We start from the raw sequence: 25,469 nt of genomic DNA on the forward strand, positions 1-25,469 counted from the left end.
ACATTGGAAAAAAGCATCAAAAGTGTTGGAAAAAGGGACAAAACTTAAGAAAAAGTTAAAAACATCGTAAAAACGTCAACACAAGACAACACAATAACCTCCCGTTAGTAGAAAACTTTACTGTGCATGTATGATTTTTGTATTTGTGTGGGACTGACCTGTGTGTTCACACTGCACTCCAGCAGCCGGAGATCCGTCCTCCCATGCTGATGTCATTGAGCCGTGTGCCCGGCACTCAATGGACAGCTTCTTAAACCATCCTCCGCTTCTAGCTCTGGAGAGAGAGAGAGAGAGAGAGAGAGAGAGAAGACACCCACACACAAATACAAAACCAATTAGACAAATCTTCTTCCCCAAATTCAAAAGCATCAAGACGCTTTCAGACAAGGCCAACATGAAATATCTTAGCACTAATTATGTCGCCTCCTGTCACAAATCAACATGACACTGGAGAAAACACCCACTTCTACCCACCTAGATAAATAGCTTCCTGTAAATATGTCTATAAGATAAAAATATACGGGTATATATATACTGTTTATACAGTATATATACAGTCCCTGACAAAGTCTTGTCGCTTACTATTTTGTAGAAACACCTGCTATTAACCTGACTTTTTTAATCAATTGGTGTAGAGAAATGCTCAATGAAAAGCTAAAACCCTCCCAAATGATGTTCAATGCACTGATATAAATTAGTTTCACTAAAAAAAGATTTATATTTAAACAAGACCGAAAGGTCAAATTTTGGCGAGACAAAAGTTTTGTCGCCTATACATAATTGAACAAATTTACTACAAATACTAACATATGTCAGCAAATTAAATAGTGGTGCTGTGAGATTCAAATTTAATATCTTGTATGACTTCCATGGCTTGAAGGACTGGAACACATGCGTTTGGCAAGGATTCATACATGTATTGATGAAGTCATCGGAATACTAGGAAGCAGTCTTGCATGCCTCCCGAGTTCATCAATATCTTTTGGTTGGTCTTTCCATGCTTCCTCTTTCATCCTACCCCACATATGCTCAATGATGTTCATGTCTGGTGACTGGGCCGCCAATCCTGGAGCATCTTGATCTTCTTGGCCTTGAGGAACTTTGGAGTGGATGGAAGTATGGCGATGGAGCCCCATCCTGCTGCAGAATTTTGGCCTCTTTTATGGTTGGAATAAAGAAGTAGCTAAGATTTCTTGGTATTTGAGACTATTGATGTTCCTTCCACCCTGCAGACTCTCGCACACCCCCATACTGGATGTAACCCCAGACCATGATTTTTCCGCCCAAACTTCACTGTTTTCTGGGTGAACTTGGATCCATGCGGGCTCCAGTGGTCTCTTTGCGGCGACTGTGTGTGTAATTCAACAGAAGAATAATCTGAAAATCCACTTTCTTCCACTTCTCCATCGTCCCTCCTTTTAGCAGGCTGTGGGCCTTGGCAAATGCCCACTTTTTTCAATTGTCTTTTGTTTAGTGCTGGCTTCTGGGCACGGATTCGACCATGGAGGCCATTTCGAGACAGAATCCGACAAAACCGGACCACAGCCTGCTAAAAGGAGGGACGATGGAGAAGTGGAAGAAAGTGGATTTTTCAGATTATTCTTCTGTTGAATTACACCACAGTCGCCGCAAAGAGACCTACTGGAGCCCGCATGGATCCAAGATTCACCCAGAAAACAGTGAAGTTTGTGGCGGAAAAATCATGGTCTGGGGTTACACCAGGATGGGGGTGTGCGAGAGATCTGCAGGGTGGAAGGCAACATCAATAGTCTAAATACCAAGAAATTTAGCTACTTCTTATATTCCCACCATAAAAGAGGCCAAATTCTGCAGCAGGATGGTGCTCCATCGCATACTTCCATCTACTCCAAAGTTCCTCAAGGCAAGAAGATCAAGATGCTCCAGGATTGGCCGGCCCAGTCACCAGACATGAACATCATGCATTGTGGGGGAGGATGAAAGAGGAAGCATGGAAGCCAAACCAAAGATATTGATGAACTTGGGAGGCATGCAAGACTGCTTTCCTAGCTATTCCTGATGACTCATCAATACATTGTATGAATCTGCCAAAAAGCATGTGTCCAGTCCTTCAAGCTCATGGAAGTCATACAAGATATAAATTTGAATCTCCCAGCAACACTATTTAATTTGCTGACATATGTAGTATTTGTAGTAAATTTGTTCAATTTATGTATAGGCGACAAAACTTTTGTCTCGCCAAAATTTGACCTTTCGGTCTTGTTTATAAAAATCTTTTTTTAGTGAAACTAATTTATATCAGTGCATTGAACATCATTGGGAGGGTTTTAGCTTTTCATATGAGCTATTTCTTACACAATTGATTAATTAAAAGTCAGGTTAATAGCAGGTGTTTCTACAAAATAGATAAGCGACAAGACTTTTGTCAGGGACTGTATATATACTGTATAAACAGTATATATATACCCGTATATTTTTTATCTTATTAGACATATTTACAGGAAGCTATTTATCTAGGTGGGTAGAAGTGGGTGTTTTCTCCAGTGTCATGTTTGATTTGTGACAGGAGGCGACATAATTAGCTGCTAAGATATTTCAGTTTGGCCTTGTCTGAAAGCGTCTTGATTGCTTTTGAATTTGGGGAAGAAGATTTGTCTAATTGGTTTGTATTTGTGTGTGTGTGTCTGTCTCTCTCTCTCTCTCTCTCTCTCTCTCTCCAGAGCTAGAAGCGGAGGACTGGTTTAAGACGCTGTCCATTGAGTGCCTGGGCACACGGCTCAATGACATCAGCATGGGAGAGCCGGATCTCCTGGCTGCTGGAGTGCAGTGTGAACACACAGGTCAGTCCCACACAAATACACAAAATCATACATGCACAGTAAAGGTTTCTATCTCAACGGGAAGTTTAATCCTTGTGTTGTCTTGTGTTGACGTTTTTTATCGATGTTTTTAACTTTTTCTTAAGTTTTTGTCCCTTTTTTCCAACACTTTTGATGCTTTTTTCCAATGTTGGTCACTTAATTTGACGTTTTCAACACTACGTAACACTATCTTATTAACTCTAGTTTTACAATTATTGTTGGAATTTATGGTCAATAAACCTCATGTATAGGAAATTATACCTAATGTTTGAGGTAGCAAAGCAGAAATTATAAACAATTTTAAACCTAAAAATGAGCATGATAGGGGACCTTTAAACATCGTCTGGAAGCTATGGTGTTTTTTATGTTTTTCATGCTGTATTTTACTGTATGTCCTCTAAATTGCATATTTACTTGGTTTCTATCATCGTCTTTTGAAACTTTTGAAGGTTTTCTGTCTATATTTAAAGCTGGATGGGTGACGGCTTTATTAAATGGCATTTATTTTTTAAATATTGAACAATTTCTTGTTAGCATTCAACATTTTATCCTATGAGCATTCCATGAGCTCCAGGAAGTCTGTCAGAGACTTATGGCGGCTGAATTTGATGTGAGATCTTTTAGCTGAGTATTGTAACTAGGTTTTCAGATGTTACTGTCCCCTACAGTATAGCTGTAGTCTTGGGACTTGGACTCAAGGCAGACTGAAGCTACAAAAATGAGGACTTGAGACTTGTTGAGAACTCCTGTGATACGACAAAGGAGGTTTGAATTGCTGTTTCAAATTGACCCCAAGGATAAAAGATGTTAGTACACATGAGCCTGTGTCTTTTTATATTGCCTTTGTGTTTGTTTTTGGGTTGAAAAAATGTGATTTAAAATACAAATAATCTTGCCATGCTGTGCCCAGCTCAGATCTTAGATACTGTACCTATTTAACTCATATGGACAGCAAATAACCTCAGCAACATGTTTCGCCTTTTAAGAAAGACCGCTGAATGAAAGAAAGACCCAACCCAGGATTAGAGATGGTCGGATACCATTTTTTTCCTTCCTGATACCAATTCTGATTCCTGAACTTGCGTTATCGGCCAATTCTGAGTACCCATCCGATACCAGTGTGGATGTAAAATGATTTCTGGCATTGTTATTCGATCTGGCTCGGGTTAAACCTTTTGTGAAACATAAACAAACACAAACAACGAATGCCATAGAACTTTAATTCGTTATACAGTTTTACAGTCATTCGTAACGGAAAAAGAAAATAAAAAAACAACTTTCAGAGTATTTTTCGGGGCTAAATTACGTGGTATTGGATCGGTGCACAAACTCCAGTACTCACTGATACCTCCGATGGTATCCAGGCTTTTCCGATACTGGGAACGGTATCGGACCATCTCTACCCAGAACAGAGCTCTCTGCTGGTTGAATCCCTGAAAGAACTCAAACTGCACTGTCAGTAAGTCCCTGACGTTGTTCCTGTCATCCCTCGTTCTCCTCAGAGCGCTTCAACGTGTTCCTCCTCCCCTGTCCCAACCTGGACATCTATGGGGAGTGCATGATGCAGATCACCCACGAGAACATTTACCTGTGGGACATTCACAACCCTCGCACCAAGCTGGTCACCTGGCCGCTCTGCTCCCTGCGGCGCTACGGACGGGACGCCACCCGCTTCACCTTCGAAGCCGGCCGGTGAGTCCAGGAGTGGGATGGCTGGGGGAAGGGAGGGAAGGGGGATGTTGGACCGCTGACTGTCCCCAGATTAATGCAGGATCTATCAATAATGTACCCGCTTTGAACCCCCCTTTGGAATCCACTTTTTTATGCCAAGCACCCTCTGAACAGCGCAATACACCAAAGTACTAGTACTGCCATTTGAGAAATTCCGACATGCATCATAAGTTGCCACACACATAAAGGGAAACACATCCTTTGTTATAGAAGTGTGTATTTCAGATGAAGCGTTCAAACATTTATTACAACTCACTGACTTGGCAGTCATTTTACGGTCAATCCAAGGATACCTCTCTCTCTCTCTCTCTCTCTTTCTCTCTCTCTCGATTAATTGACTAGATTAGACAATTAATCAATGCTGGGTCAGACCTCCTTATCTCTTCCTCTTTGATAAAGCTTGACAAGCTATGGTTAGGTGTGTGTGTGTGTGTGTGTGTGTGTGTGTGTGTGTGTGTGTGTGTGTGTGTGTGTGTGTGTGTGTGTGTGTGTGTGTGTGTGTGTGTGTGTGTGTGTGTGTGTCAAGAAAGCCCTCTGTCTGTGGGCGCATTGGACTGTGTCACTCCCAAAGACCCTCTTGTTTGTAATGTATTCATTTAAGTAATTTACAGCTAGGTAACAGCATTGCTAACATGTATTTGCGTCACAATATGGACACACTCTAAAGTGTAACATTATTTACATGTTACACAGGCTGTGTGCAAAAGAGTTGGATCAAGTGGAATGTGAATTGTGGTGTTGGCAAACAATCCAGAACATTAAATCATAAATCATATGATTGACAGGTAACTCAATCATTGGACAGTTTTAGTGATGCCATCCTGCATTGTCACCACCTCATGCTCCCACATGGGGAAATCAAATTGATTGGCGTGTGTATTTATGTCATCTGGTGTCACAAAGAGCTCTCATTGATTATTGATATGATTATTATTAGTTGAGCTCATGTTACGAATAATGACAAACATGTAGAGATAGGACAAAAAGAAGACATCTTTTACTGTAACATAGCAAGTGTGTGTGTGTATTTGTAGTGTGTAAAAGTGTCTTTTATTGTTGGAAAAAGCGCTATAGTTATCCAATGTTTTATTATTATATCTCAATTACAGTTGCTGTGTACATTTCTCATGTTTGGTTAAAATAAAATACACCAAGTAGGAGCTCAATAATCTTGTGTTAAACTCCGTTATACTTATACTTTATACTTTATGATGTATCGCCTCTCCTTCGTTTGGTCAATGATTATCTGATTATGTTCTCCTGTAATATTACGAGATTATGAGAATAGTGAGATGTTTCTTTTTTCTCCCGTTGTCCTGAAATACGATACCCAATTAACCAACTATGCTCATAGAGCGGTATTTCTGAGTTCCTCGTGACAACAGATGACGTAAATACACACCTCAGGTTCAGTAAAGGGCTTCATGACCTGCTGTCAATCAATCTGTTGATTTCATTTCCCCCCGTGGGAGCCTGAAGCGGTGACGATGCAGGATGACATCACCAAAACTGTCCAAATAATAATTTCTGTCACCCCCACAAGGTTTTTCTAAGTAAAGTAATGACAACAACACCGCCGGGGCATCCACGTGATACAAGCCTTCTGTGATCGCTCACATTTTTTAAAACTTAGCTTCTTCTCTGCTTTTTGGCCTTTGGTCCCTCAAGCTGTGTTTTATGCATTTAGAAACTGGTTGCAGTGTTGAGGTTTTGCCTTGTAAAGTCACACGTGCATGATTATCTCCCTTGTGAGGCGTCACAAATAAGGGCGACATTTCATGAATCGGTCAAATCTAAAATAGTGCTGGTTTGAACTGCTAACAGGACATTTAACATGTTTTCACATACATGTACAGTTACTTATTCTTCCACTATATTTAATAACAGAGGTGTCAGAACGATACAGAGCCAGGTAGCTTTCCGTTCATAGCTTGTTTTCAGGCTTCTGATTGGCCAACATGGCTTTAGGCTTGGGGTTATATCGCCACCTGTTGGTTTGTCATGCTCTTTTCTATATATTTATATATGCATTATAGAATATGTTACTTGTATATATTCAAATATTTGTTCTTGTATTTATTCCTACTATTATTTCACGTATATTGAGTATCCTAGTATTTCATTTATATTTATATTCTGTGCTGTGTGACTGATTTTGCCGCTGCAACACTGTAAATTCCCCTTTTATTGGGATCAATATCTATCGATCTATCCATCTATCTATCTACCTATCTCTTCACAGCGTTTCAGTTATGTTTTCACGTTCTCATTTAAACAGAGATTTTTCCTATTTAAATCGTTTTTGCGTGGACAGGATTTTTCTTGAGAACGAGGTAGGGAAATTTTTTACAAAAATACCCGTGTATTAGTGGACGAGGCCAGAAGGATACAATATTTCTCAGGTCTGGACCAAATTAAACATTTAGATCAGAGAATTCACTCCCTGAAATCCCGCATTGATTCATTTCTACTAGGTGTAGTAGGAGTACGAGCTCATTAAAGTATGTATGTAAGTACTGTAACATTCTCAGTTATACTGTACTGGTCATTATGGCAGCCCGGGCTGTTTTGAGCACTGAGTTGCTGTTATGTGCAGGATGTGTGACAGCGGTGAAGGCCTCTACACCTTCCAGACCAGGGAGGGAGAGCAGATCTACCAGAGGGTTCACTCCTCCACGCTGGCCATCGCCGAGCAACACAAGAAGGTCCTGCTGGAGATGGAGAAAAACAGCAGGGTGAGAGCCTGGCTTACATCCAAGGGCGTAGGTTTCAACACTTGGGGGGGACACATTATGACCAGGGGTTCTTTCTGTGGGTCCTCCCCCACCCATTTTAACCGTCAAACACTTCATACAGTATACTGTGTCTGAAATTGTTGAAAAACATAGATTTATTGGTGAGAAATATAGGGCTGCATCTGAATTTCTGACTATACAGATACTCATTTGTTGGGTAGGTGTTCAATTTTCAATTGTGGGATTCGATTATTGTTATTTTGTTTTATGCTGTAATAAAGTTCAGACAGATTCAAGTTATGGAGAAACGCAACCATAAAAAGTAGACCTAAGAATGATATATATTTCAAGCCCTCCTGAATGGCCATTTTTTACCTCTTTTTAGGGAGCGGGTTTTCATCTTTTTCATATATATACAGTATATTTTTTTTTATTAAGGTTTTCTTTCAAAGGGCACATACAGTTTAAAAGAAGACAGACATTAAGTAAAGAATAAAGCCCTACTTTTAGCCCACCCACAACTTCTTGACAAAAAAAGAATTTTTCATATTTTTAAGGGGGACAAATCTCCCAATCCTAAATATTAAGGGGGACATGTCCCCTGTATCCCCCCTGAAATCTACACCTAGGCTAACATCCGTACATCCAGCTTATCTTCACAAATATTTTGATTGAACTTTCCCAGGCCATGGACATTGTATTTGTTAATGTAGATGGTGTTCCCCTTGAAGTTTCCTGTGATAATGCAGTAGTTCAGGGGTAGAAACTCACTAAAATCCCTGTAGACGTTGTTAACTCTGGTACTTGAATTGAAATCTACAGTGCTCTTTTTTTAAATTCCTGATGTTGTGTGTTGTGTTTATGTTTATGACTCCCAGTTGATGTCTATGGGTTCAGAGCCTGGTTCCTACCCCTGCACCCCAACCGCCATCCTGCCCCGATCCGTCTACTGGCACCACATCACTGGCAACCAGAGCGGCATGGATCCTGGTACTGGAAAGTTTCACTTTCTATCTACTCTTTTTTTCTTTTGGCATGATATTTTATACTCTATATGTACAGTGTAAAAGCATGCTATCTAATTTCTCAGTCCATTTTTATTGGGCCTGTTCCGGATTTCCTGGCTCCAAACAAACCTGCTGGCGCCAACAAGTAGAGGTTATACACACCGGAGTGTTAAGGGCAAACATTGGTATTTTTCAACCTGGACCCTATTTTTCCAAGTTACTTAAGGGACCACAATGTTTTATCAGTGGCAAAACAGCACTTTTACTCAATGTAAATTTCTGCATAATTTCTAGGGGTGGGGAAAAAATCAATAAAGCATAGTATCCCGATATTTTCAGTGGTAATACTGTATCGATACACAGGCTCCAAGTATTCATCTTTTATTATTTATGTGTTTTTGCAGCAATCAAATTAAAGTGATATGAACAAACAGAGAAAGTAATCTTTTTAGATAAAATAGATGTTGAAAAAGTTTCCTTTTGTGGGCATTATATGAAATTGGGAAAAAGGTTATAAATTTCAACATATCGCAGAGTATTGCAATATATTTCCCGATAGGATTACATAGCAGGCCTTTTTTTGCAGCTGCAGGGCTCTCGCTCATTACAATCAATGCATTTTTATTTGTGACATGAAATCGTACAAGGTAAAATTCCAGTTAAATATTATCCGAGACGTTCCTTCAACTTGATACACGATTCACCATTTACCTAGTTTTGCATTGCTAGACCTTACTCCACACATACTGTACATTCTGGGTTGTTTGCATTTCTTTAAACCAATCACAATCGTCTGAAGCGGCACTAAACTCCGACACAGAGACGGTGGCTCTGAAAAATATTCTCAGGAAGGAATGAAATTGTCAGATTGACGGCACTCTTGCCAGTCTGGATCCATTTCAAAACTTGTTGTTGCCATTAGTCACTTAGGCACAAAACATGTGAAAATAGGGTCCTGGTTGAAAAATGCAGAGGTTTCCCAAGATGTACAGAGCTGGAGTCAGGCCCGGCTTAGCATAAAGACTGGAACCGGGGTGGGGGGAAAGGCCTGGTTCCGTCCAAAGTGAAAACACACACCTTCTAATGACCACATTGTATGTTGTTTGTGCGACAGTAACAGCTGTGTTCCTGCTCCGTCTGTAGGAGACGCTGCCGAGGACGACCTGCTGTCCACCCGCCTACCTCCGGACCACCATGCCACGCTGCCCCTGGCAAACACACATGCACAGTCCCAGCCGCACATACCCACACACTCCCCGACACACTACCCCACCTACCCTCGGCAGTGACACACACACACACACACACACACACAAACACAGAAGAAGATGTGGACTTCGAGGAACACACGCATGCCCACATGCATGCAGGCACACACACAATTCACACACACTGAAACACGCTGTTTCTCCTTCTATTAGTTTTACAGCCCAACGTTACACCTCACAGGAGATGTTGTAGGCGGGGGCTAACACTGGGCAAAAGACAATGCTGAGGCAGGAAGTGAAAACTAAATACAACAAAAGACTGCAGGGAGATTGGTCTTCCTTATAGGACTGCAGCTCTTACAATTCCACAGTAGACGGGGAATATTTGACGTTTTTTCCATTCTCAGGGTAAGAAACTCTGGCAGATTGGCATATATGGCTCTCAGTATGCTTTAAACCACCTAGGATGTATGATGTGTTGTCCAACCAAGTCAGAGTGTTTCCACCTGTTCCGAAGGGACACTCGAGGGCGGGGTGAAAAGCCTTGAAGAGCAATTCGGAGGGATTTTCTTTAATTTTTTTAGTGAATTTATACAACAGTTTTTATGATTTAAATAGTAAATCTCTGGTAGTACACGATACAGCTGATCGTCCTGCGACACTTAAGTTAAGGAACCAAAATTACTTTGTGAGATTGGAAAAAAGATTGTGGTTTGGGGTTAAAACAAAGTGCATACAGTAATAAATATGTGGAATACATTCGAATTAGAGTGCTTTACTTTCCATTACTGCAGTATATGTACGAATTGTACAGATAGTATATATAGAGAACAGCCTGCCTAACACCACAACTCAACTTCAATATATATAGGTATATAATATTCATCAATATGTATTTTTAACCTCATTAGTGTCAAAACTAGCACTGTGATCCATATTTATATTTATTATTATTTACTATTGTTAAAGCTCGGCTGCTCTCCCTTATGTATACATACAATGTATACATAAGGGTTACATATAATTTCTGTGATTTGAGGAAGACATGAAAATTGATGTCACTGTAGTGTAAGTAGCTTTTTTTTATTTTTTTATTTTATGAATTCATAAATTCCTTTTAGGGAGACAGAGAGACGTGTGTAATTTGGTCCTAATCATAGAAAAAATAGGACTTTTCTTACAAAACATTTAAATATATCCATTGTTGGAAACATTACTTTCAATATATGTTGAATTTTGGTCAGTTTTTATGATTGAAACCTAACGCAATGAATTCTTTTGAGGGGAAACTGTCCAAAAATGACTGTAGATATCATATTTTGTATCATTCACTGCGTCAAGACTTCAAGACAGGATTTTCACCCGACCTTCGAATGTAAAAAATGGAACCGGTACAAACACTTTTGCCATGTGTTTTCGACAACACATCATATAACCTAGTTCTTTAAGGCCTATTAAAGCCTTTATTCATTTTCATATTACATCCTTCGGGATGAATAAAGTATCTATCTATCTATCTTTAGACAAATCCATCGTGTTACCACGCTACCGGGATAGATTTGGTAGAGTTTTAGTGAGAAATCTGTAAAATGCCAAATTTTTGGTCAAATCTCCTCTGTTTTTTATGGTGTGTATACAGTAGGATTATTAATGTTGGTGTTGTAGCTTGAGTTTCTCACCCCAAGAGTGAAACAATTTCCCAATGGCCGCCATGGGATGACGTCAATACAGGCCCAGTGTGTTCCATGTAATGCTGCTTGGACTGGGACTGCATGGTGCCTTAATAGCACCACATGGACTGTGCTATCATTGCAAATACACTGATATCTAGGATTCCCTTGTGGAAAGTTCCCGCTGTTCCAGCAGTGACTTGTCCGAAGAACACTTGATTAATAACTTTATGTCCGCGACTGGATCGATGCCTTCGATTTTGCTGATAACTGATGAGACTTTGCAGTTTCTGGATCTGTTCGCTGTGCTGAGGTTCTGAACCTTGGAATGAAACTAGGATCAGATTCATTTTTTTAACGGATTGGCTCCTGTACTAAACTGGATATTCACCCTTAGAGCTTCAGACATTCTCTGACATGCATCCTATTACGCCTCCTAGCTTCACGCTTCTATTGAGCTAGATTTGCACAACCCTGTTATTTTCTTCAATTATTCATGGCTCAGAAGTGGAATAGGGACTTACAGTGTAGAGGTTGATGATACGTTTAGATTGAACCTGCCAATGATAGATATTCTTTACACTTTCAATTACTTTCTTTCCAGATTATTTATTTCTAACTAGAGCGACCAAACCCTAAACATTGAAATGGGAAACTCTCTACTGAAACACAGGAGAATGGTAAGAAAACATGTTCAAATATTGGCATTCACAGACTTTTTAAAGGGCAGGGGTGGGAATGATCTCTTTCTCCCACAGGGTTAGGGTTCATTTCCGCCCTTAGGTCAGAGCGGAACTCGAACTAGAGCGGCATAGGGCTCACTGAAGGGGCACAGGGAGGAACATGGGATGCCCGCAGGGGCACTCAAGGTGCATCAATTTGCATACATGATATGTGACATCAAGTGTGGAATTGTCCCATTGGGCTACAGACATATCATGGTTGTTAAATCACGTTTTCTTTCCCCAAAGGTCACATGTGAGCACTTGAGCATAATACAGGAATATTTGGACCCACTTTAAGGGCTCTTACCCAACCACAGGGGCACTTTGGCTGACCAATGGGCACTTGGACCACTCAAGTCCCCTATGGTGTGACTAGAGCAGTCCTGCTATTATAACAGTAGTGTAATCAGCAGGTAGTGTCACAATCTGTTCTGTAAGGGTTTCTTCAGCTTCCTATACACGGCCTACAGTACTGCAAACCCTTTTGTTGCTTCCACTCAGTCAAACTATTATGGGGGGACAGTTGGTCTTAAAGGATAATTGTAGTTTATTACAACTTGGATCTGATTTGTATAATGTTGTGGCCATCATTTTTGTCATTAATCATACCATTGTGCTCACAAGTTAAATAATGAGATCTGGGAACACAGCAACATTGCTCAAAAGAAGGTGGACGGGACAACAACACGAGAAGTCAGACGTTCAGACAGGCCTTTTACAAACCCCAAGGTTAGCCCAACTTATGTGGGAAGACAAAAATGAAGATTCACATTAAAAATAGTATCTATAGTGTTTAATCTTGCACTTCAGAGTTCTGCTATGTGACCTGAACCCATCCAGTCCTGACACAGTATCAGGTTTTAGGTCGGTTTGGAGCCTTAAGTTGCATGAAGCTTGGGTCTTGGGTCTGGTCTGGCTTGGATCATTCTCATATGAAATGTATTTAAATATTTATTATAAATTGCCTCTCCCTCTTTCTCTCTTTCTCTCTTTCTCTCGCTCTGACAGTCTGCTTTCACATGTGTCATGTGTTTTACAGGAGGGTCCATCCAGGTCAGGTATGAGAGACACTGGTAAGAGCTGGGTTCTGGTCTCAGTTTTAGGCCCGAGCAGAACCCTACTATAGTATAACTATAGTGTTCCTGGTGAATCAGGAATTATAAGCAACAATTCAGCTGGCCTTGCTTTGAACTGGTTAAACTGTTGGCTTGTTAACTACCGGTCTGATCATCTAAATGCAAGGTTGCTGTTGTTGTTGTGTCTCGAAATCTCATTAATGGATTTAATGCGTACAAGATTCCATGATAAAATTTGCAAAATGAAGGGTTGATTTGCAAAAACGGCTATCTTTCCTTCTCACTCTCTATCATTTTTAATTTTCATGAACCATGATTTTTTTTACTGTGCACTCAAAGAAATATCAATCAAACGGGTGTTGGTTTATTCATTTTAAGAACGGCTTGGTTATGTTGTTGCAAATTAACTCTTCATCTGTAAAAAACAACATTGTCTTACAATAATGTTGTCATTTACAAGGGGGCATTAGCGTCTTTGAAGGCCAAAGTCTTCCCATCAATGCAGTGTTGATCAACTCTGTTAATGTCAAAGTGTATCATAGTTAAAGCTATAGTGCGTAGTTTCTGCCGCCCCAGCAAAACTGTCCTCCATCTTTCCATCTTCTGATCATGGCCATAGTGTAAAATAGACAGAGAGTTGTGTGGAGCTTTGTATCCACTCATTTGGCGATGGCTTGAATGTAACGGACGTTCTTCCATTTTAAAAAGTTACGCACTAAAGCTTAAAGAGAGGTTACTGAAACAGATCTCCAGTACATCTGACCCTTGTATTGGTGAAACATCTGTATCTGCCGACATTTTCAGCATGAATGATTCTTAGGATCATTTATTCTAGTCCAACAGTCTAAACAGTCTAACATTGTACACTTAAATTTCCCTCCTGCCAACCCTGCTAATCCCAAAGCTGTTCTAAGGAGGCTGCCAAAGGAGAAAGACAGAAAAGAAGAACCGGTTGTTTTCATCAGGGCAGATTGCTGCCTTTGCCTTCTATTACAATTTGTCATGACCTAGATATTTATTTTGTCTAGACGTGATTTCCTCAGATTGCTGTCTTTTTGATTCTCTCATAAGGGTTTAGGAGTGGTAATATGACTAATGTGAATAAGTGGAGAATTCACCACAGCAATGTGACGTCTAGGAACTGTGGAAGAAGATTAGGACCAATGTGAAAAATGAATTTGGTGTTTGGACTTTAAAGTCAGAATTCTGAGAATACGGTCAGACTTTATTCTCAGAATTCTGATTTCCACTTTCACAATTCAATCCCAGTTGTCTTTTCAAACTCTGAACTCAAACACATTTTTCACATTCCCTTATCCTCTTTTGTAGGAAACACACCGACCACCTTGACACCATCGTGAAATGCATCATGTCTAGATTGCGTCTCGATCTGATATCGCTTGATTATAATGCTGGAAGCCTTGTACAACTCCCATTTTATGGTTTATGTTTTTTTTTCCTCATTTGAAGTCCTTTTAAAATGACAGGGCTATGTTTGTTGGTTTTTTACATGATGTAAGTTGTGTACTTTGTGTAGCTGTGTTTTGTGTTCTTGCAAACTGTATAACTTGAGTTTTGTACATATTGCTATTTATTTCATATAGGAATGTGTGTGGGTGTGCGTGTGAGAGAGAAAGAGAGTGAGAGAAAGAGCACGACATGAGGGAATATTGCAACATGTTTTCATTTAAAATGCCGGCACCACTTTTTTTGTACCATGTAATGTTGAACAAGCAGATGACAGCCGGTCTGCACTTTGTCGGCGTGTCTCTTCAAACATAAATCTGCACCTGAGTGAACAACAAACGTCTTTACCATCCTGTTTTCTGCGGCGTCCCCTCTCACAGCATGGATCTTTTTTGGCCTTGGATCAACCACAATCACATGACGTGCTGCTGTTTCCCTTTGGTTGTTCTGTCAAGAAACTGTAGCATACCGCAGAGGGGTGTTTTTATGAAGAAGGCTCACAAAAGCAGAGCGTATTGTGAAAAGTCCTGTATTGAATGAGCTCAACAAACTGGTTAAGCCAAACCAGAAGTTCAGCTAGCTCGAGTCTGGATCGGTCTGGAATGAGGAGCAGCTCGTTTGATAGGTTAAACTTTAATAGATTAAACCGAACACATCTTCATTTTTTAAGAATGACTTTAGTGCCTAACTCTAAGTCTTCCAGAGTCGCGGGCATAGCCGATTTCGAAAGACAGCCATTCACCAGCAGCAGCGGCCATCTTCTTTGTTTTCAAGTAGCAGGGAACTCTACCATCCTTATGTTAAGCCCGCCCACCGACTCTATACACAATGTGATTGGCCTGACCAGAATTTGGTTTTTCCAGCTCCCGAGCCAGCAGAGAGTTGCTAGACTGACCCTAACTGCAGATTACATTGGCTGCTGCTAGGATGCGTCTAGATTTCTAGGCTAATTAGGAAGAACAGTTCAGTTGAATAATTCTACAGTACTTGGTTTGTACATGTGACATAAAAAAGCATTTTATATGCTGAAAGTTGTAATACCTTCACACTGGTCTGTCTCCAGTATTTTTGATAGCAGGGTTTCGGATATCTGTTTTATTCCTTTAACTTGCATGAGAGAATTTTTTTTTTTTTAAAAGCTACAAACGTGGGTCGAACACATAACCTTCCATTTCATTTAAATTCTTAGGATGGCCTAAAGCAAAGCAAGGATTAAAATCTAAGACTAAGTGTACAGCAAGGACTTTAAGCGACTTGCTAATGTCAGTATCATAGACTGTAAAAAGTAACAGTCTATCGTCAGCATGCCATGAAGCTCACAATAACAATAGTAACCTGTTGATGTTGGACAAGAATTGATTTCCATTTTTACTTTTTTAGTTTAGCATGTAAGCATGCTAACATTTGCTGACCGGCACTAAAGTCAAAGCACAGCTGAGGCTGATTGCAGAGATCTGGACATGAACCGAAATATTAGATACGTTTACGTGTTGACCCGAAGGTGGCGCTGACAAGTTAGAGGATGACCTCCTGTATAACAGCATAAACATATCTTCCAAATTTCAGTGCAATCCCTCCAATAGTTTTTAAGACATTTTACTCTGAACCACAAATGTCAACCTGCTAGTTACCTGGGAACTATGAATGTCTGAAGCACATTTTGTGCCAGTCCATCCAGTAGATTTAGAGCTATTTAACTGAAAAAGTGAAAATGTGACCTGCTTTTTTTTGCATCAAGGCTAGGGGACTACAGATGAAAAATAGCCTTTTGGCTAATTCAGAATTCAGAATTAGTAATTCTGCCATTTTTAAGCCATGTATAATCATGCTTTTTTCATTTTCCCCATCTCCTTCTTAAATAAACTGATTGAATTGAATTTGGGGGCAGTAATGGAAAGTCAGAGGATCACCAGAGGTGAAAAGTAACAATTTACAATTACTCACATTACGGTTATTAAGTTCTTTTTTTAAGTGTTTTACCATCTGTACTTTCACTTTCACGTAAGTATATTTTGTTTGAAGTATTGTACTTTGCTACATTTTAAATCACATCAGTTACTGAGTAAAAGTAAATAAAAAGCTCTCTAACGATTTGCGCTATTGCTTTGACCAACTATCTGCCAACAAACCTAAAACAAAAGTGGCTTTGTGCCCTTATTAAATCCCAAAAGACTTTGATTTTCCTAAAAAAGTAAGCTATAATACCTATAAAAAAGATATTAAAGTCTACCCTGATGTTAAAAGTAACATTTTAAATGAGCTACTTTTAACTTTTACCTGAGTAGATTTTTATACCAGGAATTGTACGTGTACATGAGTGAAAGTTCATCAAAGTAATAGTACTTAAGCAGAATATGTTTGTGCTCTTTCCACCTCTGAGGATCACCAAAAGTCCTTCATCATCTGGGAACGATAAATGTAATGGCAATCCATCCCATAGTTGTTGAGATATTGCAGTCTGGACCAAAGTGGTGGACCAACTAAAACCAGAGCTCCAGAATTGATTGACTGAGCTTAGTCTGGCTCGACTGGTGATGTTGCTTTTGTAAAACACCCCTCTGGATATATTATATGTCTTTTCCACCAAGGCAGTTCTGGTGCTGGTTCGGAGTCAGTGCCAAATATCAAACCGGTTCTTTGCTTTTCAACACAAAACCTGGCTCTGGGCCAAGAAAACGGGTTCCAACTCAGCACCAACTTAGCCCTGGTCTAGAGATAAGAACCGATTACGTCAGGTGCTGGGGGCGGGGTTATTATGATGTTTGAAAACAAAAACTTCTGGCCGCCACTTTTAAAACGCCGGTCAGCTGTTAACCATAGAGAGCTGTTAATGTTGGGAAACCAAAACAACCGTGGTCTGTGGAGGAAACCAACTGTCTGCTGGCTGTGGAAAATCCAGCTGGTTCTTAGATATTTGGCGAGTAGAACCAGCACCGAACAGGCAGTAGCACCAGCCCAGAACCAGCACCTGGTTAGCCTTGGTGGAAAAGACATATTATGACACAACAAAGTGCTAAGTGGAAGAAGTGATTGATAGAGATGGCTGGGGAAAGGATGGAAACTTCCAGCACTGATAGTTTCCCGCTTCCAGACGGTTATAGTCACTGTTTGTGATTGTAGTGTCCTCACGCTGACAGTGTCAGCTCTCACCATGGCTGTGACCCGCCCTTAGCTTTGTAACGATGACACAATGTTATTTTCAGCCATTGACACTGTCTTCACCAAGTGCATGTTTTGTAGAGAAATAAAGTCCATTACTTAACAGTGTAGCTCTCCATTGTGATGTCAATCCTTTGAAATGTGACTTTGTTAACGCTTTGCCTTGTCTTTTTTACAAAACTATTGTCACATGTTAAAAATTTGACATGAAGTTGAAAGTCTATGTTCATATGATGTTTCAACTGATTCAATGATTTTGGGGTTAAAGACCCAGGATTGATCATGTTCATGTACAAGCTGGTAAGTTTACAATAAATGAATGAATGAAAGATGTTGCTTGTAGTAACACAGCATTAGAGAATTAAAGTGTGTTCAATTTGTACTCAGAGTTTGGAATTTCCGAGGTCAAAGTTGGAAACCCACTTGGATTTCCGAGTTGGGTAGTCAGACGTCTTCACAGTACCCCGAGCTCAAAATCCAACATGGCGTCTCCATGCATCCACAGCAGTAAAAGCTATAATAACATACAGTTATTGGCACTTCTGTCTTATTTGTGTCTCACTAAATCAGTTGTATACACAGTCCTGACCAAACGTTATCTGTGGACTTGTCAAGCTGTTTGAATGCACAAAAAACAACGTAATGCATCATCAGTATTGCTAACAATGGCTGACCTGGCTAGAGCTAACCCCACAATGAAAATTCAGACTTGAGTGTGACTTGTGTTTTCAGTGACAAAGCTGTGATAAACCCACTGAACCCTACATGTTCAGCAGCAAACAGCAGCCAGACACAGTTAGAGACTATAACTGGTGAACATAGTGGAGCATTTAGCAGCTAAAGAGACAGATATTTCCCTCAGGAGTTGGTGGAGACCAAAGACAGAGCGTAAAGCAGAATGAACATTATACTTGCATCAGGTGGCCGGAAGTACTTCTTAAAATGAATACATATGTCGTTCCATCTCTGCACGCTGTATTCTTTGGAGTGTCCTCAGGACTTCTTATGACTCTGTGGTGGCCTCGGCCATCCTTAATGCTGTGGTCTGCTGGAGAGTGGGGCATCTTGGACAGGGACAGGAGCAGACTCAATAGACTGATCAGGAGAGCGAGCTCTGTCCTGGACTGTCCTCTGGACTCCATTGAGAAAGTGGGGGAGAGAAAGATGTTACCTAAGGTGACATCCATCATGGACAACACCTTCCCCCCCTACATGGGGTCCCTGAGCAGCTCCTTCAGCAGCAGACTGATACCCCCCGGTGTAAGAAAGAGAGGTACTGCAGGTCGCTGTCAGGCTCTACAACACCTGGACCAAATGATGGCTCTATTTATATCTGTACATACATCTGTAAATAGATTTATGTACATCTGTCTGTTTTTCCATTCCGAGTACTTACTTTTGTAATATAATTGATATCATGGTTACTTACTTTTGCTATATTATTTAATTAAATATTATTCTATTCAATTTAATTTCACGTCATTTACTTACTTACATTGCAATATTTTTTTCGTACTATGGCCACCTCACTTTACTTTAAAATACTTTTTATAAATGCCACTTTACATTCATTCAGTACTTTGTGGAAATGCTGTTGTTACAAGGGAATTTCCCCAATGTGGGATGAATGAAGTATTATCTAATCTAATGTAATCTAATACGCAACTGTTTACGAAGCAACATGAAAGCACTTATAAAGCACTGAATGGTGCCTGTGGTAGACTGGTTGCCTGCCAATCGAAAGGTTGGTGGTTTGATTCCTGGCCCAGTGTCGAAGTGTCCTTGGGCAAGACACTGAACCCTGAGTTGTTCCCAATGCTGTGTATTGTAGTGTAGATGTGTGTGAGTGTTTATCTGACGAGCAGGTGGCACCTTGTAAGGCAGCCTCGGCCACAGAGTGTGAATGCTGACTGGTTCCTGTACTATGTAAAAGCGCTTAGTGTAGTTGTTGAGACTAGAAAAACTGTCCATTTACAAAAACTGTGGGGTGAGCACAGACATTTACATATAAACAGGTAGTTTATTAGCTAAAAGTAATAGATGAATGGTTAAAATAATTAGTTATGAGTTAAAGTATTGAAAAAGCGGCTGAAAATGGTTAGCTAAATGTGAAACATTCAAATGGTTGAAACAGTCATCAATCTAAATATTGACAGTTCAACAAGTAGGAATAAAGGAACAACATCTATTAAATTATATTATATTATATTATATTATATTATATTATGCAGTGGTTCCTAAGCCGGAGTGTGGAAGTGGATTAGGGTCACATTTTATCTGAGTTCTGAGTTTAAAGTCAGAATTCTGAGACTTTTTTTTAATCTACAAAATGGGGGGCCTACAGCATATACATATAATATATCTTTATATGTATGTGGCCTTCAGGGCCATATGTGAAATTTGCATTTGAGTCAGAATTCTGAGAATGAAGGGACTTTAAACTCAGAACTCAAATCCAAGTTTCCAATGTAGCCTAGAATATACGTGTACAAATATTTTCAAGCATTAAAGTAATATGTCTATTATCCTGTTGAGGGCAGTAATGTGTTCAGAAGCGTCTAGATTGCAAAAATTACGGATCAGAAGAAGAAGTATAGGAGTAGTTCTGTACTTCTCCAGATCAGGTGGAGGTAACTTCTCACACTCCTAATGACAGCCACGTTAGATAGACAACTATAGCTAAAGTATCTAGCTTTACCTGTGCTAGCTTAACGCTATAGCCCATATCATTTCCATTGTCCGCCTGGTTTGTTCACGCGACGTGAGTTGCTCAGTGTTACTTAGCAACTACCGAGGACATGGGACGGAAAGTGACCCTCGCTACGTGCTCATTGAATCAGTGGGCTTTGGACTTTGAAGGCAACTTGGAGAGAATACTGAAGAGTAAGTCGGACTGTTATTACTGCTGCACAGCGGTGTCTTTGAAGTCACATCTATTTCATCCATAATGATATAGCTAGCACGTATAGACTGTAACTACTGCGAGGTGTAACGTGAGCTTTCTAGTGTTCTATTAATACTGTCCAGTAGTGGAATGTAGCTAACTAAGTAGCCTACATTTACTCATGGACTGTTCTTAAGTACACATTAAGGTACTTGTACTTTTTTTCGGGTCTTTTCTCTTCATGCCACTATCCACTTCTTCTCCTGTACATTTCAGAGCACATTTACTCCGCTACAATAATCTGACAGCTTTTGTTACAACCGAGCTAACAGTTTTTGGTTCACAGAACGTTCTGGCAACGTTCGTTTTTGGTTGTGGGAACGTTCCCCAAAGGTTAGGTTTGGTTGTGTTTTGGTTGCATAAGAAAGGTTTTTTTTACGTTCTGGGAACGTTAGTTTTTGGTTACGTAGAATGTTCTCAGAAGATTCCCCTAACGTTCCCTTAACGTTGCAACCTTTAGAGAACGTTCCCCTAACGTTCTTTTTTACATTCCCCTAACCTTTAAAAAAACTTTAACAACCATGACACCAATTTTATTATTACTTCTGTCTGTGCATGAGCAGGAATAAATTATTGTATATTAGAGGGAATTAATGAACAGGCAAACTTGATGGGATTTAATATACAAAAATGTGTAATTTTACACATTTATGCATTAAAAAAACATTTAGTTTATAAAATCTGATGTTTTATTATAAATTAAACTAGCCAACAATCTGATCGCCTAAGTCCAGCTGAAATCCTTCTGCATTGAGTTATGTTACTTGTAATACTTTAAGTACATTTGCCTGATGATACTTCAATACTTTTACTTAAGTAACATTTTCAATGCAGGACTTTTACTTGGAACAGAGTATGTTTTACAGTGTATACTTTTACTTAAGTAAAGGATCGGAATACTTCTTTCACAGCTGATGATGTTAGCATGTTGCAAAACCCATTGTTTCTCAGAACATACCAGACACTTCACACATGCCTGTTGTTAGCCTACGTTAGTGCAATACTAGTAAAAAAATACATCAATACAGTGTTTCTTAAGAATTATTGATTAACCACTCAGCAACATGAACAGAGAATTGAGACACGTTTGGGTTTTTTTTCCTCTCAAAATAATGATAATAATTTTGGGGTGACGTCATAAAGCTTAGAGGTTGTGTCAACAAGGTAGATAGAAAGAAATAGAAATCTTTAGCCAAATAATCACAAATTCAATACAGGAATTTATGTTTACCTTATAGTTATTACCTAGGTAAAAGGAATTGTACAAAGGGAAGGAAGATCAATAAAGAATTCTCAAAGAAGGCTGGCTTGCCCAGGGCCAGGCTGGCTCAGTTGCGTCCCTTCTCCTCTTTCTACCTACCTGAGGAGAGAGGGAGGACCTGGTCCTCTGCTCCCCTCTAAACCCATTCAGAGAGAGGTGACTGTTGGGGGGCCACAGGAGAGAAATACCTTGCGTGCTCGCTGGACAATAGAAAAGAAAAAGTTGCCAGTTTTGTTGCTAGTCGCTTTTGTGAAGAAAATAAAAATCACTATAGGGGGTCTGAAAATTTGCCAAATCTAACACTGTTTCCATGGAGACAGACGCTGTGTGAACAGAGCGGATGGGCCACACGTGTGTGTGTGTGTGTGTGTGTGTGTAGAGTGACAGAGAGACGGGGGAGTGCAGGGAAAGGAAATGCGGCTGAAGAAATGTGACGAATAAAGGATTTTTAAGGCCGATACCGATACGAATATTTGGTTATTTAAAAATCCGATATGCCGATATATCGGCCGATAGTTTTTTTTTTTAACTCCAGTCATGCGTTACAAAACATAAGCAGATTTCCCTAACATTAGTTATTTATAGTATAGTTATAATGTTCTCACTAAAATAATATGATGATAATGTGTTTTATCGACACAACCGAACAGAGGAACATCCAAATACATTAAAGTTCTGATAAATAAAATGTATAAAAATACAAACTTTAGATATGAAACTAATAGTCCTTTGGAAAAAAAAAAATTAGTGTTGCCAACAGGGACGTTGTAGAGCGCCCTCTGATGGATAGACTTATGCAACGCCAACGCTCATAGCATGGTTGACATGTTTTTTTTTTTGTTTTTTTTTATGGGGCCATTATAAATGCCGATACTGATATCTCTATCAGGGCTCTAGTTTTAAATTGTGTTTAAGACTAAAAATGAATAACACAACGCAAATGTGTGGTGGCCGGTGTTGATTGAGTGTCGCGTTTATGTGTGGGAAACAAGTCTCGTAACTTTGTAGAAATGCAATACCATGTACCAGTAGAGCTGAAAACTACTTACAACTGGTCAAGCACACAGGACCAACAATGATTTTTTGCCTATATAACAATAAATAATCCTTTGTGTGTGGGTGTGTGTGGTTGTGTGGTGTGTGTGTGTGTGTGTGTGTGTGTGTGTGTTGTGTGTGTGTGTGTGTGTGTGTGTGTGTGTGTTGTGTGTGTGTGTGTGTGTGTGGTGTGTGTGTGTGTGTGTGTGTGTGTGTGTGGTGTGTGTTGTGTTGTTGGTGTGTGTGTGTGTGTGTGTGGTGTTGTGTGGGGTTGTGTGTGTGTTTGTGTGTGTGTGTGTGTGGTGTGTGTGTGGTGTGTGTTGTTGTGTGGTGTGTGTGTGTTTGTTTTTCTCTGCAGGTATTGAGATTGCTAAAGCACATGGAGCCAAATACAGACTGGGCCCGGAGCTAGAGATATGGTATGCTGCAGGGGAAAGCATTCATTTGGTCTCACACCGCAGGGTTCAACAGTTAGGAAATCTCACTGACTACTTGACCGTTCGGGCAAGTGTCAATCATTTTGTCCGATTGTCATCGTATCACAAATTACATTCGTTAAGGTAATTTATCGTTATCGCTAACAATTCCACAATGATTTCTCAGGTCTTTTAATAATAAAAGAAAAAACTACATTAACGATGTTTTGAACATTAAGTGCTCTTAAAGGATCAACGTGATTTTTGTTTGCATAAAACATGTCAAGCAGGGTAGGTTTAGAAACCAAAAAATACAAATGTTCCAACTTAAACTCTGTGACATAGTAGAAATGAGGGTACCTAAAATGGATGCGCTCAAACAAATTACAGATAGAAACCCCCTGTCTCTCCGGTATGGAGGAGGATCAGGGTCACATGTGACAAAAATGCAATGAGATCTGAATTTAAAGTCGGAATTCTGACTTTTTTTCTCAGAATTATGAGATTAATGTCTTTTTTCCAAAACTTTAAAAAAAAGTTTGAATTGTGAGATTGAAGTCATTATTCTGAGAAAAAAGTCAGAAATGTGGCCGTAATCTTCTTCCATACGCCGGTAAAATAATTATTGCAATTAGATTTTATAGTTGTTGTTTTTTTTAAAATAATAGCCTCCACTTTCAGTATAAACTTTAACTCATCTAAGACACACGTACATGTGTTTATACATTGTAAACAAACATCAGATATAATAATTTAGTTATATAGAGTAGAGTTTTTGTCGTTATTTGATAACCACTAATAAAATAACCTATTTGTACAGGGGCAAGTGATAATGAGTTTGAGCAAGTGGAATTGTTTTTCGGGCATCTAAAAAAAAAAAAAAAAAAACTACATTAAACCCTGCACTACATGACTATATTGACATATTGAAATGTCAAAGTAGGATTTTTAGAACTGCTGGACTAACAGAAAGGAAATGTAGTCAGTGCCTTGTAGTGCAGAGGGTTATTAGGTGCCAGCCATAGAAATAAAATAAATAGAAAGGCCACTGAACTGTTTGCCGTGTTCATTTGATTGGCGGAGAAAACAAAACAAATTCGTTACAGCAAAACCTCACCTCCGCGACTTTCTGGAAGTCGGCTCATACCGAGGTTAATACGTTACCATGGCAATAGTACACATAGAAATGGCTGCCGCTCTGACCGTTCAGCTACGTTGATCTGAAACAAAGTGGTCTTTCTATCCATTTTATTTCTATGGCGCCAGCCCTGCCAGAGTTTGGAGTTTCAGTTTTACTTTGCTGCCATCGCTTTTCTAATCCCCAACGTTTTCTTACCAGCGGTTATGGCTGTGCAGACCACTTCTATGAGTCGGACACGTTGCTCCACTGCTTCCAGGTCCTGAGGAAGCTCCTAGAATCGGCTGTCACCCAGGACATCATCTGTGATGTGGGGATGTGAGTATCACCTGTCAAACATCCAGACCTGTCCAAAAAGCAGCATTAAGTAGGGGTTGGAAAAATAATAAATTCTTAGATACATTGCAGTTCTCTCTAGAACGATGCAATGCTCGATTCTGATTGGTAAATAATCAATTTTTTTAATTTAAATGTGTTTATTTTTATTTTAAAGTTACTGTCTCTAAACAGAGTGACCGAAAGAGGATGTGATCATGGACAACTACTTAGAGTTTAGGCAACAGTGCAGAAAAAAATGGCCAAAAGGAAAAGTTTTGTTACACATACACATGATCTAATAAGACATACATGAAATAATTAGGCAAAACACATAAAGGTTGTTGATCTACTTTATCACATTACATCTGACCACCTCATGTTTCATGTTCTAAGAAGCCAATTCCCTACCTTTAAGCATGACTGAGCCTCTGACATGGAAGATTACTATGAGAGAAGGTGACTCAGCATCTTTAAGGCTTAAGCATGGAATGACTAAACAATAAAAACCTCAGTAGCTAAAACATTTCATTAAAACGTGTGTGTAACATATACTGCATATGTCAAAATCAAAGCTTTGTCTAGGTGCTTTGTCTAGGAAGTGATTAGAAAACTCTGATTTATTTGTTTAATCCACACATGGAAATGTACATAAAAAAATGGTTGCTCGATTATTGGTTTAAAATCGAATTGTTGGCTTCCGAATCGGAATCAAATTGTGAGGTGCCCAGAGATTCACCCC

At 39.6% G+C, this 25,469-nt stretch overlaps 2 protein-coding genes across 3 annotated transcripts in view; both read left to right on the forward strand.

The window, feature by feature from the left end:
• dok4 (docking protein 4) overlaps nucleotides 1-16,527 on the forward strand; it is a 120,947-nt gene extending 104,420 nt beyond the window's left edge. The window contains exons 6-10 of the mRNA XM_032538254.1: nucleotides 2,700-2,819; nucleotides 4,343-4,532; nucleotides 7,168-7,306; nucleotides 8,185-8,296; nucleotides 9,457-16,527. Coding sequence (XP_032394145.1) covers nucleotides 2,700-2,819; nucleotides 4,343-4,532; nucleotides 7,168-7,306; nucleotides 8,185-8,296; nucleotides 9,457-9,602 — 707 coding nt within the window. The 3' untranslated portion in view covers nucleotides 9,603-16,527. The remainder of the gene's footprint in view (nucleotides 1-2,699; nucleotides 2,820-4,342; nucleotides 4,533-7,167; nucleotides 7,307-8,184; nucleotides 8,297-9,456) is intronic.
• Nucleotides 16,528-20,206: 3,679 nt separating this feature from the next.
• Nucleotides 20,207-25,469, forward strand: part of nadsyn1 (NAD synthetase 1) — a 47,255-nt gene continuing 41,992 nt past the window's right edge. For both annotated transcript variants that reach the window (XR_004335447.1, XM_032538253.1), the window contains exons 1-3: nucleotides 20,207-20,501; nucleotides 23,217-23,277; nucleotides 24,614-24,730. Coding sequence is in view for 1 of the 2 variants with exons in the window: in XM_032538253.1 (XP_032394144.1) it covers nucleotides 20,417-20,501; nucleotides 23,217-23,277; nucleotides 24,614-24,730 (263 nt within the window). In the remaining variant the exon portion in view is untranslated. The remainder of the gene's footprint in view (nucleotides 20,502-23,216; nucleotides 23,278-24,613; nucleotides 24,731-25,469) is intronic.

This window comes from Etheostoma spectabile, chromosome 15 (assembly GCF_008692095.1).
Source record: "Etheostoma spectabile isolate EspeVRDwgs_2016 chromosome 15, UIUC_Espe_1.0, whole genome shotgun sequence".
Lineage (NCBI taxonomy): Eukaryota > Metazoa > Chordata > Actinopteri > Perciformes > Percidae > Etheostoma > Etheostoma spectabile.